At 37.5% G+C, this 13,986-nt stretch overlaps 1 protein-coding gene across 1 annotated transcript in view; it reads right to left on the minus strand.

Annotated features, from left to right (window-relative positions):
• Positions 1-1,693: 1,693 nt before the first annotated feature.
• LOC103041220 (leucine-rich repeat-containing protein 52-like) overlaps positions 1,694-13,986 on the minus strand; it is a 34,993-nt gene continuing 22,700 nt past the window's right edge. Inside the window, exon 2 of the mRNA XM_007259524.3 lies at positions 1,694-2,052. Within this exon, the coding sequence (XP_007259586.3) occupies positions 1,733-2,052 (320 nt within the window). The 3' untranslated portion in view covers positions 1,694-1,732. The remainder of the gene's footprint in view (positions 2,053-13,986) is intronic.

Raw genomic sequence — 13,986 nt, forward strand, 5'->3', positions numbered from 1 at the left:
TATTTTATGTCCACTTATACTGTTTATTGAACTAAGAAAAATATTTTTTATATTTTGTAAAGGAAGTTGTGTTACAGTTGTTGGCGTATCTCTTTTTAAGGTCTATCGTTTATATTCCTTAGCTGTTTTTCTTATAATAAAGTTTGATAACATCAACAATTATTACATTTTGTGGGACAAAGTAAACCATATACTAATCAAGGCCTTAATTTAAAGTCTTATTGTTTTATATTATATGTACTCCAAACAGTACAGTAACTCACAAACCTTTATTGAAGCCCAGTCATGCAAAAAATAATAATAATAAAAATAAATAATTAAAATACTGTGATATACAGTAAAACTGTCAAAATCTGTGATATGCATTTTTAGCCATACTGCCCAGCACTAATATCAGCTATCATTGTTCATTGTCTCATAGTCTCAATTTAGCTTTGTTAGAGATACCAGTTGATTACAACGCCAAACGCAGTATTTTGCACATCCATTAACACCATAAAAACACGTCCACAGATAGAAACTGGACAGCACTGTATGCATGCCTTATTCAATGAGACACATTAAATCTCCTTAATAATACTACTGTTTTTTTCAATTGAGCTTGTTCTAATGTTTTTTGATGTTTGGTGCAGCCATCTTGAACTCTGAACTCGTGGTTTATGAATCTAGGAAATTCTGATATCCCAGTTCAAATGGAATGCAGCATAAGCCTGGAGTTAATTAGTTATTCAAATGTCCCCTACCTTTTGGTGCACCCATTCACACAACATCACTGCAAAATAGACAAGCACAAAACACACATATACATTCATACACACAGACACAAACAAACATACACTATTGCTCTCAGTGTCACCTGTGCAGGTGCGTTATTGCTGGACTGGTTACATTGTGTGTGTAAGGCTTATGGGTGCAGTGCATACAGGCATACTGAGATCAGTCTTGTCCTGACTGATTCAGGCAATCAATTAATCAATCAATCTATCAATCAATTAATCAATCACCTCCCCCAACATAAACTTACAGTATTTGCAGATCCTTTCCTTTTTCTTTTCCTTTTAACACCTTGGTTGTTCATATGCATCCCCTGACCTATAGAAGCAGAGGTCAGACTGGTCTGTAAAACACTCCATCGCATCCCTTCAAATCACTCCCTCACTCTCTGACCAAAATGTGTGTGTGTGTGTGTGTGAAATGAGAGAGATAGAGATAGAGAGTGTATGAGTGCATTACTAATGTGCAGTTAACCCAGCCCAGCTTTCAGACCACAAAGATCACTGACCTGTACACACTTTGGCCTTTTATCTCATTTTTATTTCTGAATCTGTCCTTTTAAATAAAGAAGGACCTGTGTGAGCCGTGCATGAGCTCTACTCTCCTTACTGTGCAATCATGTGTATCCTCCCACACATGAATACGGACAGAGCATGGGGGGTTTAGGGTCTATTATTACTCAGTTACGCCCCCCCATACACTCTTTAATACTACTTAAAAGTGCTAATGGCCTTCTGAAAAGGAACATTCATTCCTTAATCCTGCAGTGGAGAGCAGCACTCTTTCGCTCTCAAACTCTCTCTCCTTTCACCCACATATACACACTTAAATCCACTTCATCATCAACTTCAAATCCCAGCATCCTTTGCACATTGGTTGCTATTTCCTCCCATTGTTGGTTATTATGCCCGCGCATATCGGGAGTTGTGGTCATCACGGTGGTCCCTCCTTTTCTATGTCACACCTGCATGCTGGGCTTGGTCAGATCCCCATTACCATGATTACTCGGGCCGCCCCGGGCGGCGGCACTCTCCTCATCATCACTGTCCAGCTCTTCGCTCTTCCTCTTACTGTAGCGCTCATAGAGCACCATCAGCACACCCATCACCCAGGCCGAGACTGTGCCTGCCGAGAAGATGACGAAGCCAATCGCGATGAAGAACAGGTAGTCCCAGTATCCCAGGCCCTGGTGGCACTCCAAGCGCAGCTGCATGCCCACCTCGGACAGACGCCGTCCACGCATCTCTGCTGGTGCTTGGCATACTGTCTGACCTTCATCTAAAGGAGAGAGGAAAGTAGATGGAGTTAAAAGAGTGAAGCATCCTGATGTTTACACTGAACATTTGACTAAACCATAGTGAAACTGAGTCAGTGGGTTGAAAAGTGTTTAAGCTTACAGTATAAGAAAAGTTCATTATCATACTGCAACCTATTTAAAAAGTTATCCTAAAAGTACTCAATCATGCCACATTTTCTTAATTAGGTGATCTTAAGTCTTATCCGGACAGAATTAGTTTCTGGGGTAATTTTTTGTGTTTTAAGTGGGGGGATCCTCTGTGATGGTCAGCCGGAACGACGTCCTCTAAGAAAATGTTTTTCTCTGAGGTCCTCCAGTAATTTTATTCCCGTCTGGACTCTGATGTCTGAGTTTCCTCATCTTGCGTTTAATAAAATACTGTAGCTATTTGTCCACTGCTATGCACTGTAATTATACTTTGGGCATGCGTTTCCACGGAGATCCATGTAAACACAACAGTGAGTGGAAATGGAGGAGCTACTTAACTTGATGTCATGTGACCAAAAAAGCCAAAAACTCACTGCTTCTCCTGATTTTTCAATTGCAGACCGGGTGCAAGAGTTTTACTCAATTAGTAGAAGTGTGAAATATTTTTTTACAGACAATCCTCTGAGAAACTAATGCCATCCAGATAGGGCTTTAAACTTACTTATACTGTTTCTGGCATCCTGTAATCTAAAAAACTAGACAAAATTGGATTCTAGGAGTGTGTGGTTTCCTTTAGGACTTTGGGAAGACCATTCAAAAGTTTAATGTTTATTGTGAATTATCTTGGGGGGGTTTATGTATTTGTTTTTTGTTTTACTTTTTGTTATGTAATATGTTATATGTGAATTTTGAATTTCTGCTAGATATAATTGTATATTTTTCCAAATGCCACAAAAACGAATATTTGAAAGTGCAATGCTGCTTGATATTTTAGTTCAATCCTATGATGTGTCCTTTGGGAAATTGTCTGTTTAGAGCACCCAACTTTGTCCAAGTTTCAGCTGTCTTGCTTGACTTGATGTTGGTTTTATGGTTTGATGTTATGCTGAAGGACTCAGAGATAGTCTACCCTCTTTATTATTACACCCACTTTGTGCTATATGCTAATGTCACTGTGGTAAAACAACCTCAGATAACTATGCTAACACCACCATGCTTAACATTTTTGTACAGTGTATTTAGCGTATATGAATATGTCACATTCAGTCCTCCAAACAATGGCTATATAGATATATGAATTAATAATTATATAAAGGATTTTTTTTTACAGGGGCTCCCTTTTTAGATGCGTGTGTTTAATTTACTTGTTAGCAACATTAGCCTTGCAGCTTAAGTGAAATACTATAGAAGAGAACTATAGACAACTTATCAACTACTTCTGGAATATTATTGTGTAAGGGAAAAACTTTTCACTTTTTTTTATCCATTTAGAATTTATTTGCATGAGAGGTTGTTAGCATCCTATTAGAAACTATAGATTTTTGGTCTTGTATTAACACAATCAATAATGCAGTTTTGTTTCTTTTGCCCTGCATTTCTGTCTCTTATTCATCCCTATGACGTCTCACCATCTGACACCCACACATACATAGCAGCAGCCCTCACCCAACACATACACTTTGCCTACAGCCCAGTGGTGCCGCCCCAGAGGAAGATACAGGTCAGTGACCATCATCCCTATCTCAGACACTGAGCCCAGCAAAGCAACAGTCTGTCAGCTCTGCATATCACTGACAGAGAGATCCATCTTTCTCTCTCACACACATATTCTCTCGCCTCCACAAAAATATGCCTACACTAAATGCATTCTCACACAGAAATATGTATATGTACACACACACTCACACACAAAGACTTTGTGTTTGGGTCTGATCTTCCTCAGATCCACTACCAGCAGTCTCTAATTACGTGTGTCCTTTCTCGAAACAGAGAGAAAGAGAGAGAGAGAGAGAGAGAGAGAGAGAAATACAGAAGCATATCCTTTTTTTCTTGTGCTTTTTTTTCTTCTCTGCCTCAGAGACATTAATGGATGATCTTCTCTGGCAGGGAGAGGGTCTTCTCCTTGATTCATTACTATAATGAATAGTGTTAATCAAATGGTGCTCATGTTCCAATAAAGTACAAAAAAATGAAGGGCCAGAGAGAGAGAGAGAGAGAGAGAGAGAGATGATGAATAATGTATGGGTCACACAGGCTGGCTGGCCTCTAGGCTGAGGTAAGACTGTTATATTGGAGTCATGTCTAGGGCCAAATGTGCTCTGGTACTGGCACAAATCTGCTACTGAAACAAACACGCACAGTCTAAGAGACTGTCTGACACTTATGTCAGTAGAAAGGTTAGGTAAGTTACCTCACGGTTGCATAAGACCATAAGACAATTTGTATCTGTTCATGTTGGTTAAGTCAAAATCAGGACCAGCAATGTTCTAACTCTTAAATCATTGTGTAAAAGTGTTTGATAGCTTAGATGCTATTACTAAAACAGACTCTGCTTTTTCAGCCATACCTGTACATATACATGTACATGACTATATTAATAGGTGTACTCAAGGCACCCTTGCTATTTAAGGAACCAGCTGTGTCAGGCACATCTAAACACATTTACAACACACGTAATGGACAGACACGGCCTAAAATATCAGAGTCACTTGTTAGCGTGCAGGTCATTAAAGGAAGAGGATCAGAGATGACTAATCGCGTCTCCAAACAGCAAAAAATAGCAGAACTACATTCTGCAGGTCATAATGATAATTAGTGGCTTGTTTACTTTACTCTGTTGAACAGGGAGCTAAAACTACCTTTCGGAGCAGCAAGACTGATTTCTAAGAAACATGCCGCAGATATGGTCCCGGGTGCTAAAATGTGAGAGTAAAAAAAGATATATAAACTATAGCAAATAACAAATGAGCTGTTACATCAAGTTGGACAAGGAACAAAATAATAATAATTAATCTAAAACATGGACGTATTGATGAAAACTAAACTGAATTGAAGAACACTAAATCACTTATGTATAGAGCTGTGGTTTGCACTTATATACACAGGTACACTAAGAGTAGAAAGTTCCCCCCCAGCATGATGATGCTGCTGCTCAGTGTGGGCGTCCGTTAGCTGATGTAACACATCTGACAGTTACTGTTCTTCTCCAGACATGTTCAGCTGTCCAAAATGTTTGGTTGACTCAACGTAGTCAGTCATCATTTTGCTTTGAATTGCTTTGAATAAATAAGTATTAAAGAAATAACCTATTGAGTATTTAACTTAACTAAGTTTAGTTCACACAATCATTTCATTTAATAAACTGGTTATTTCATGTAATGTGGGTTAAAATTATTTAGCTTTGAAAGCTTTATACAAAATTGGTAGAACTTTTTCCGAACTAGTTCACTAAACAAAGATTTAATTACATAAAAAGTTCAGACACTGACAGCGCAATCCTGTTGTAGCACAAGAGTGAACACTGTAACACCAGGCCAGCCCACAGTCACTCTCAGCATAAAGATAGCATAAAGATAACCTGCTCTTACAGACCTGGCGGCTACCAATATATAAACTACAAATTAACCCCCAAGAAAAGGAAGTTTATGTCAGCAGAAGGAGTATGAGGTGAGGGTTGGGGGGCATGTTCATTATGCAAATTCTTCACAATGGGAAAGATGTTTGTTTCATGAACACTGATGAAAGAGCTGTGGTGCATGTGTGAAATACTAAATATTGGTTGAAAACAAACATTTGAAAGTTTTCTGGTTGAATTCCTTTGAACTAATTTGACTGAGTTGCAATGGCTGGTCAATTTTCAGCATCATTGAACTAGTTCACCTGACTAAAACACAAAATTACTGAATGTAGTGGAGAATAAAAAGTGGAGACACTTTAGGAAACCTCCCTAGTGTTGTACTGTAAACATTAATTTTAATTGTAATTATTTTTATGTTTTTGTTGCACCAAATGCGCTTTTACTAATTAGCTCCTACAGCTAACATAACTTAATTATAATATACACATTTATGAAATGGCAACAATAAAACAGTTTTATGCAGAATGTGAATATCTAATTCTAGTGAGCTAATCATTCTGTGTTTGTATTTTAAAGAATGCCAGAGAAAAGCAGTGAGTTCCATCATAGTATGTTAGTATTTCTGAAAACACTCTGATAAGGAGACAAGTTAAATATGAAATTACTCTCTGTTTGAATCCAATATAAAACTAAAGGCTCCAACAGACTACTTCAAAAAATTACTAAACGAAACATTTAAACTTGTCAAGTAAAAACTAACTAACAGTCCGAACCACTGCCATTTACACTGCCTGGGCAAAAAAGTCTAAAATAAAGTCTAAATAATTCCATTAGTTTTTATTTATAGTTTGAATTGAACACTACATTTAAGGACTGTCTAAACTTTAGACTAGTACTGTAATCTTGTGATTTTATTTACCACTTTTTACCATCTGCTTCAGTGCCACAAATTGAAATCTCTTCTTATGCATTTAAACATAAAAAATGTTTATATGAAAGAATTCCCCCACTCTACCCAATAAACTACCACTGAGAAATAAGAGATACATAATTAGCACATCCTCTTGCTTTTGCCAGTGATAACCGCGACTTCTGAGGATTAATGATACTCTGCAGGGCTGTCTCATTATGCAATATTTTGCCTTGAGCAGCTTTTAATTTAAATGTAACTGAGCAAATTTGCCGCATTGTCTTTTATAGAGAACTACTCACTTTCAGAGAGCCAACCATGCTTTAGGGGTAGAGCATGTATTTATAGCATAGCATGCCAAAGGTTTGAGCTCACGGCTTTCCAAAAGATGAAAAGGAAAGCCACTGCTTCAGCCTTTTGTGACTGCTCCGCTTGCTTTATGCCAGTATCAGTGCAATGATTTGGATGCACATTCCACACTGGCAAGGCATCAGACTATAAGACTGCACACATGCTTGAGCTATATCGGGCTGGCTTTAGGGCTGGATCTGTGTGGAGGCAGCAGGGCTGATGGTACATGATTAGGACATGAGCTTGTGAGGATGGTACATCAGCAAGGGGGGACTGATCTGATTTCTGAATGTATGTGAGTAGGACGGGCCGATACTGATGTGGGCCGGCTTTCCCAAAAGAATCTTAGCACAAAGGTGATTCTTAAATACTCAAGCATTGCAGTTAACCCTGGTGTGGGATAGTGACGGTTATTGTATGTAATGAGCTGTGGTCTGACATTTATTTAATTGAAGTGGTAACAAATGTAGCTCTTAAATTTTTATTCGACCCAGAGTCAGTGATACCATCCAGTAACACTTTGGAACAAACACAAAATTATTTTGTTACAGTCTTAAAAGCCATTCTAGTCTAAGTTAAGTTAAGCGAGACTATTTTATACTACTGTGGTCTGTCTCAGTGATCCAAATGAATTAATAAAAAACACCTTTCTTTTTTTCCCCAGAACTGTGAACTGTAAAAACAGCTTGTTCTCTTCAGAGACAAGTATCAGGGAGATACACAGGCTTTATACACAACATCTGGCACTTTTCACTTTAAAGTCACTTGCTTTCATTTACTTTATAAATCAATTCATAAAATAAAAAACTCAATACAAAAAATACATTCTTTGGCACATTTTTAATCTTTTGTTCACAAATAAAAGGCGCGCTCAATCCAGTGTAGGAGTCTAAGTCTGCCATTTAAAACATTTCATTTTTTTGATAAGCAAAGTCATGCTAAAGCAACATGTTTTGAGCACTCTGTACAATAAAGCATTGTCCTATGTTGTTGTTTTTTTCATTCATCTCACTACTTCTATTAGCACTAATATAATAAATAAACCAATAAAGCAGTTATTTCTTCTCCATAATCAATTTAATCTTGGATTTGTTTTAAACAGAACTAGATGTTTTTAAAAGCTGATAACTTCCTTTTAGGAAATTGTTTATTTATTTAATTATTAAATAATTATTTTATATAACTATTTTACTATTAATTGACAAGTCGACAAGTTATTGTACGTATTGTGCATATCTTTAAATGCATGACTCAGATACACAGTAAGAAAACAGAAAGAAGAGAAAGGGAGTGAATGAATAATAGGAGTGTGTGACTCTAACTGACTAAATGTCCCTCCTCTGAGGGCATATGGACACATAAACCCATCAACAGCCTCTTACTTCACATGCACACGTGCACACACACACACACGCATGTTTATATGTACATTGCATGTCCCATGTCTACTCAATGACTAACCTTATAGAACATTCAAGACAAGGGACACTAGAGGACACACGTCCTCTCTCTCTCTCTCTCTCTCTCTCTCTGCTTTTCTTTCGCTCTCTCTTTCTCTGCCCCTCCCATCTCTTTCAACTCAAGGGCACATTAGCGCACGTCGATGTCCCTTACGTCGACACTGTCACCATCTGTGACGCACACACAAACACACAGCGTGGACACTCTTCATTAGATGCTTCTAATGCAGACTGCGAATTTCACCCGGCTCTCACAAACTACCCAATAGCCACCAGCAGCTTCAGACCATAGAGACTGCTTGTTCTTCACCCTGCCTGCCCAAGGTCACCTGACCTCAGTATAACACTCACATCCAGCTGGTTGCCAATTCTACAGGTACAATATTTACTTCCATCTGGCACACAGCTGACTGTTTTTCTTTGAACATTGAAAACTGAACAGCAAATAAAACTGGCAACAGTGGGGAAAAACAACTAAACTAACCAATTAGAAAAAAGTCCCAAGTCAGGCAATAAGAGGATAAAATTATTAATCAGTTATGGGTTAACCAATCACAGACTGACTAATCAAAGTTTAAAAATTAAATGTAAATATTCAAAGACTTATCAATAACTAATTAACCAATTATTGACTGAACAATTACAGTCTAACCAATCAAGGGCCAAGCAAATACAGCCTGACAAATGACAGTCTAACTAACCACAGGCTAACCAATCATAGGCTGACCAATCACAAGCTAACCATTTACATGCGTATCAGTTTTGACCTAGCCAATGTCAAGTTAACTGTACATAAACTTACTAATCAGACTGACCAATCTTAGACTAATCAATCATAAACTAACCAATCATAGACTTACAAATCGCAGACTAACCAATCACAGACTAACCATTCACAGACTAATCAATCATAGACTTACCAATCACAGACTAACCAATCACAGACTAACCAATCACAGACTAACCATTCATAGACTTATCAAACATAGACTTACCAATCACAAACTTACCAATCACAGACTAACCAATCATAGACTTACCAATCACAGACTAACCAATCACAGGCTAACCATTCACAGACTAATCAATCATAGACTTACCAATCACAGACTAACCAATCACAGACTAACCATTCATAGACTTATCAAACATAGACTTACCAATCACAAACTTACCAATCACAGACTAACCAATCACAGACTAACCAATCACAGACTAACCAATCACAGGCTAACCAATCACAGACGTACCAATCATAGACTTACCAAACACAAACTAACCATTCACAGACTAATCAATCATAGACTTACCAAACACAAACTAACCATTCACAGACTAATCAATCATAGACTTACCAAACACAAACTAACCATTCACAGACTAATCAATCATAGACTTACCAAACACAAACTAACCATTCACAGACTAATCAATCATAGACTTACCAAACACAAACCAACCATTCACAGACTAATCAATCATAGACTTACCAAACACAAACTAACCATTCACAGACTAATCAATCATAGACTTACCAAACACAAACCAACCATTCACAGACTAATCAATCATAGACTTACCAAACACAAACTAACCATTCACAGACTAATTAATCATAGACTTACCAATCACAGGCTAACCAATCACAGACTTACCAATCATAGACTTACCAATCATAGACTTACCAATCACAAGCTAACTAAATTATAGACTTAGTATACTTTGTTCATTCATTTTTCCTTTTTGAATCAAGAATATAAAAATACTGCTTTAGCCAGTGTAAAGGTCTACTAGATTTTTAAGCATTGCTGTTAGGATTTGATTGCCTTCAGCAAAAGTGTTTGTGAGGATGTTGGATGGCCATCGCCACACCTCTTTCCCAACTTTCCAACTCATCCCAAGAGAGGTAGAAGAATCACCATGATTCCAGAAACACAGTTCCACTGTTCCACAGCTCAATACTGGTGGCTTCATACCCCTCTAGTCCTATTCTATTGGCAACATCTTTCTACTGGGATTAGACACACTGTGCGTCCATTTGCACATCTATGTCAGCAATGGGTGCACCTTAATGTAACTGAATGCATGACTAACAATATTCTAAGTTGCTTAAAAAATCTTCAAGGACACAAACAATTCCATAAAATGGTCTTGAGGAGTGTTTACCATATATATACACACATTTACATCATATTAACACAACTTTAAAGTAAAAACTATAACCGGTCTTATAATATTAATAATATAATAATCTGAAATCTGAGAATTTAATTTCAAACACATGAAAACATTTATTTAACACTTATTTAAAAACATGTTTTAAATCATGTTAGATAATTTATCTAATCTAAGATCTAATAAAAAATGCACCCTATAGCTTTTAAATTCACATTTACAGTAACTTACATGCTACACAGATGCACAGCCGACACACCATCATTCTAGAACTTATTCTTCAACAATGCCATCTATCATTAGACCCTGTACATAATGCAAAAGGCATCATAAAACTTTTACAAGGGATACTGTAGAGAAGCCGTCTGCCTGAAAATACAATACGACTCAGAAGCCACCTGAACTCACTAACACTCAAAATCTGACTAAAAAACTTTCATAAGCAGCTCGTTTGAAATGCAGACTCTCACTTAATATCAATGCAAATATTCCCAAATGGATACAGTTAAGTTAGAGATTAAAGTGAACATCTGAGGGAATAAATGAACAGCGCTGCCAGGAAAGTGTGTGTGTGTGTGTGTGTGTGTTCGTGAACAGAGGTGAGATGTAGAGAGCTTTTCGGGGTACTACACACACTAATGCAGGACTCAACAAGCTTGAAGTGCTTCATCTGCACACACACACACACACACACTCTCTCTCAACTACTGATCAAATCGACAACCTGTACACCATCTACCTGCCTATGAGGACACATTTCATAACAGAAAGGAGATCTGCTCACACAGTGAGATGTTGAATAATGTGGTCATTTTTTATTGCAGTAAAAACTCTTAAATATGTTAAATATATGCTCCTTTTTAACACTGCACTTACAATATATAAAATATGTTCCAATACAGATTACATCTTTTTAGAGACTCTAGAGTTCTAGCTTCACATGGAAATCTAAATGTCTGAAAATACTGAAACCCAAGCGTTTTTATACTGTCATCAAAAATTCACAAGGTGACAAAATGTGCCTTTGCTGAGGAGTCAGCAGTAAGGAGGCTTAATTTGGACGAGGAGAGACACAGTTCTGGTGAGACACCCTACCCTATCAGGGCCTTGGAGCCAAAACTGATAAGCTGGTAAAATGTGATGCCACACACCACGTGAAACCCAGATCTAGAGGGAACTGTTTTAGCAAGCCAAGCCTCAAACTGGATACAAACAGATAAACCTCTATTGAAGGGGAGCCTATTTTAGTGTGACACCCTGCTTGGATGTTTTAGCCGCCCTCGGCGGTTGTAATTGGGAACTCGCAGAGTGGGGTCCCTTTCGGCAAAGCTGCCACCGACGCTCACACCACTGCCAACAGTCCTGTGAGGTATTCCACCTTGAAATGACCAGCCAGATGACCTGGGCATTGCCCTGGCTAACTGAGCTGCGAACAAGAGCCGAGATACCATGTGAGAGAACTATCAGTGTACCAGCGCTGTGACCGTAAATTTTCCTTTCTCTTCAAACACAAACACAAACAGACACACACACACACACACACACACACACACACACACACACACAGACACATACACAGGCATATGTTTTGGTAAACAACATGCTTTGGGATTCAAATGCTGATTTAGGAAATATGTACATTTAGTGATTTTAATACAGAATTGCTGATATACTGTACCCCTCAGTCTCTTCAGAATTACTATCTTTTACATAAACCACTGTCTGCTGCTGCATCCTAAATCCTAGGCAGCAGCTGAGGCAGGCTGCATTTCGTGCCACTACATCACTAAAGTCTGTTCCAAAATTAAGCACACTTCATATATAGCCAAGTAAAGCGACATAAAGTGATGTTCAGAGAAACTGATGTGTCCTTTCCAGCTCTCAATTACCCATAGTTCTATGTGCACTTACAATGATAAGTACTGAGTAAGGTTTTATACTGTATATGTAGTATATGTGGCTTTTTTAAATTGTGTCTAACTGATCTTTTTTGCCTGGATTTTATATGACCTCTTTTGTTTGGAAATAAAACATGTATTTTTCTCATGCCCAAATCAAATATGAGGTAGTATATAATAAGAGCTAGAATCAATACACTTAGATACCAAATAACATCTTAAAATAATCTTAACCTTTTCAGACCCTGTGTCCATTACAATGGACAGCATGTGTTTTCTTTGTTTTTATTTTGTTGCAAATAACACTAATTAAAGCCTATTGTCCAGCAGAATAGAACATTAAACAAACCAATGTCAAATTTACACTAGCTTAGCCCTGACCACTGAATCAGAAATAAACAGCAACTGAGGCATTAGAGCATGGCAGCACTAGAGACAGCATAGCAAATACGAGCTATTTTTTTACAATTTTTTATGTTTATATTTAAGAACACTTTTTTCATGCTAAGAGTTAATGCTACTGTTTTTGAATGATTTGTGGAGTAAAAAGGTCAATATCAAATCTTAAATAAAAATGTTAAACACAAGCATCCAATGCAATGGATATTAAAAAATCAATTAATTATTTTAGTTCAGTACATTTTTATTAGGCTATTAGAGTTGTCTTTTGTGTAAATTGCAGACAGAAAACTTACATTTTTCACTGGAACATAATTCAGGTCTGAATAGGTCAAATTGTGTAAATTTTTAGATATGTTCGTTATTTATTTAAAATGAACCCAATAATACTTAATTAAAATAAAAATTTAATTATTGCCATAACTTTAAATGTGTTTGAAGTGAATGTAATATGGGAAATCAACACTACATTCACCCTGTGTCACCAGTGCTCATGTGTTTCCATCTACAAAAATGATACATGTTAGATTCCATTAAAATTGCACTGTGGAATGACAACTGGCAGGCCTATTCTTTGCCCTACATTTCGAGTGGCAGCTTTACAACAGCAGCACAAGACCACAGTCTGTACAGTCTACAACATGAACAGTCCCCTTGCTTTTTTAGTAAGTGTCATTAAACGTAAACAGTCTTGGACAGCAATGGGCTTGTGGGCTTCTGTTAGTCAGTGCTGTCATGAATTGCACTGTGTAACCTAATTACTGTAAATGGCTTATTGTGTACAAGCTTGATTTTCTAAATGTTCTAGACAGAGCTGTCTCTCTCTTTGTCTTTTACACAGACACACATACGAAAAAAAAAAAACAGAACAAATGAGCTGTTCTTTTTTCTGTTTGCTCTGCCAACACAGCACACGGTCCACAGATGGCTCTCCATCTGAGGAAAGCCCAGCGCGGCATCAGATCTGACATATTTCCCCCGCTTTCTTCCTTCTTGCTGCTTTCTTTACTATTAGAGTAATGAAGCGCCTAGCAGCCTGGCCCTCATCCTCACTACATTGCAAATCAAGTGTTTCCACAGTTCCTCAACAGTTTTATTCTCATTGTCTCTTAATAGTGGACCTTGGGGGCTTTCAAATCAGCTTTTTATGAATATCTCTTCCAAATGAGCAATATCTGACACTGTTCCTGCATTTAATTTTTTTCCCTGAGGTCCAC

Source organism: Astyanax mexicanus, chromosome 1, assembly GCF_023375975.1.
Source record: "Astyanax mexicanus isolate ESR-SI-001 chromosome 1, AstMex3_surface, whole genome shotgun sequence".
Lineage (NCBI taxonomy): Eukaryota > Metazoa > Chordata > Actinopteri > Characiformes > Acestrorhamphidae > Astyanax > Astyanax mexicanus.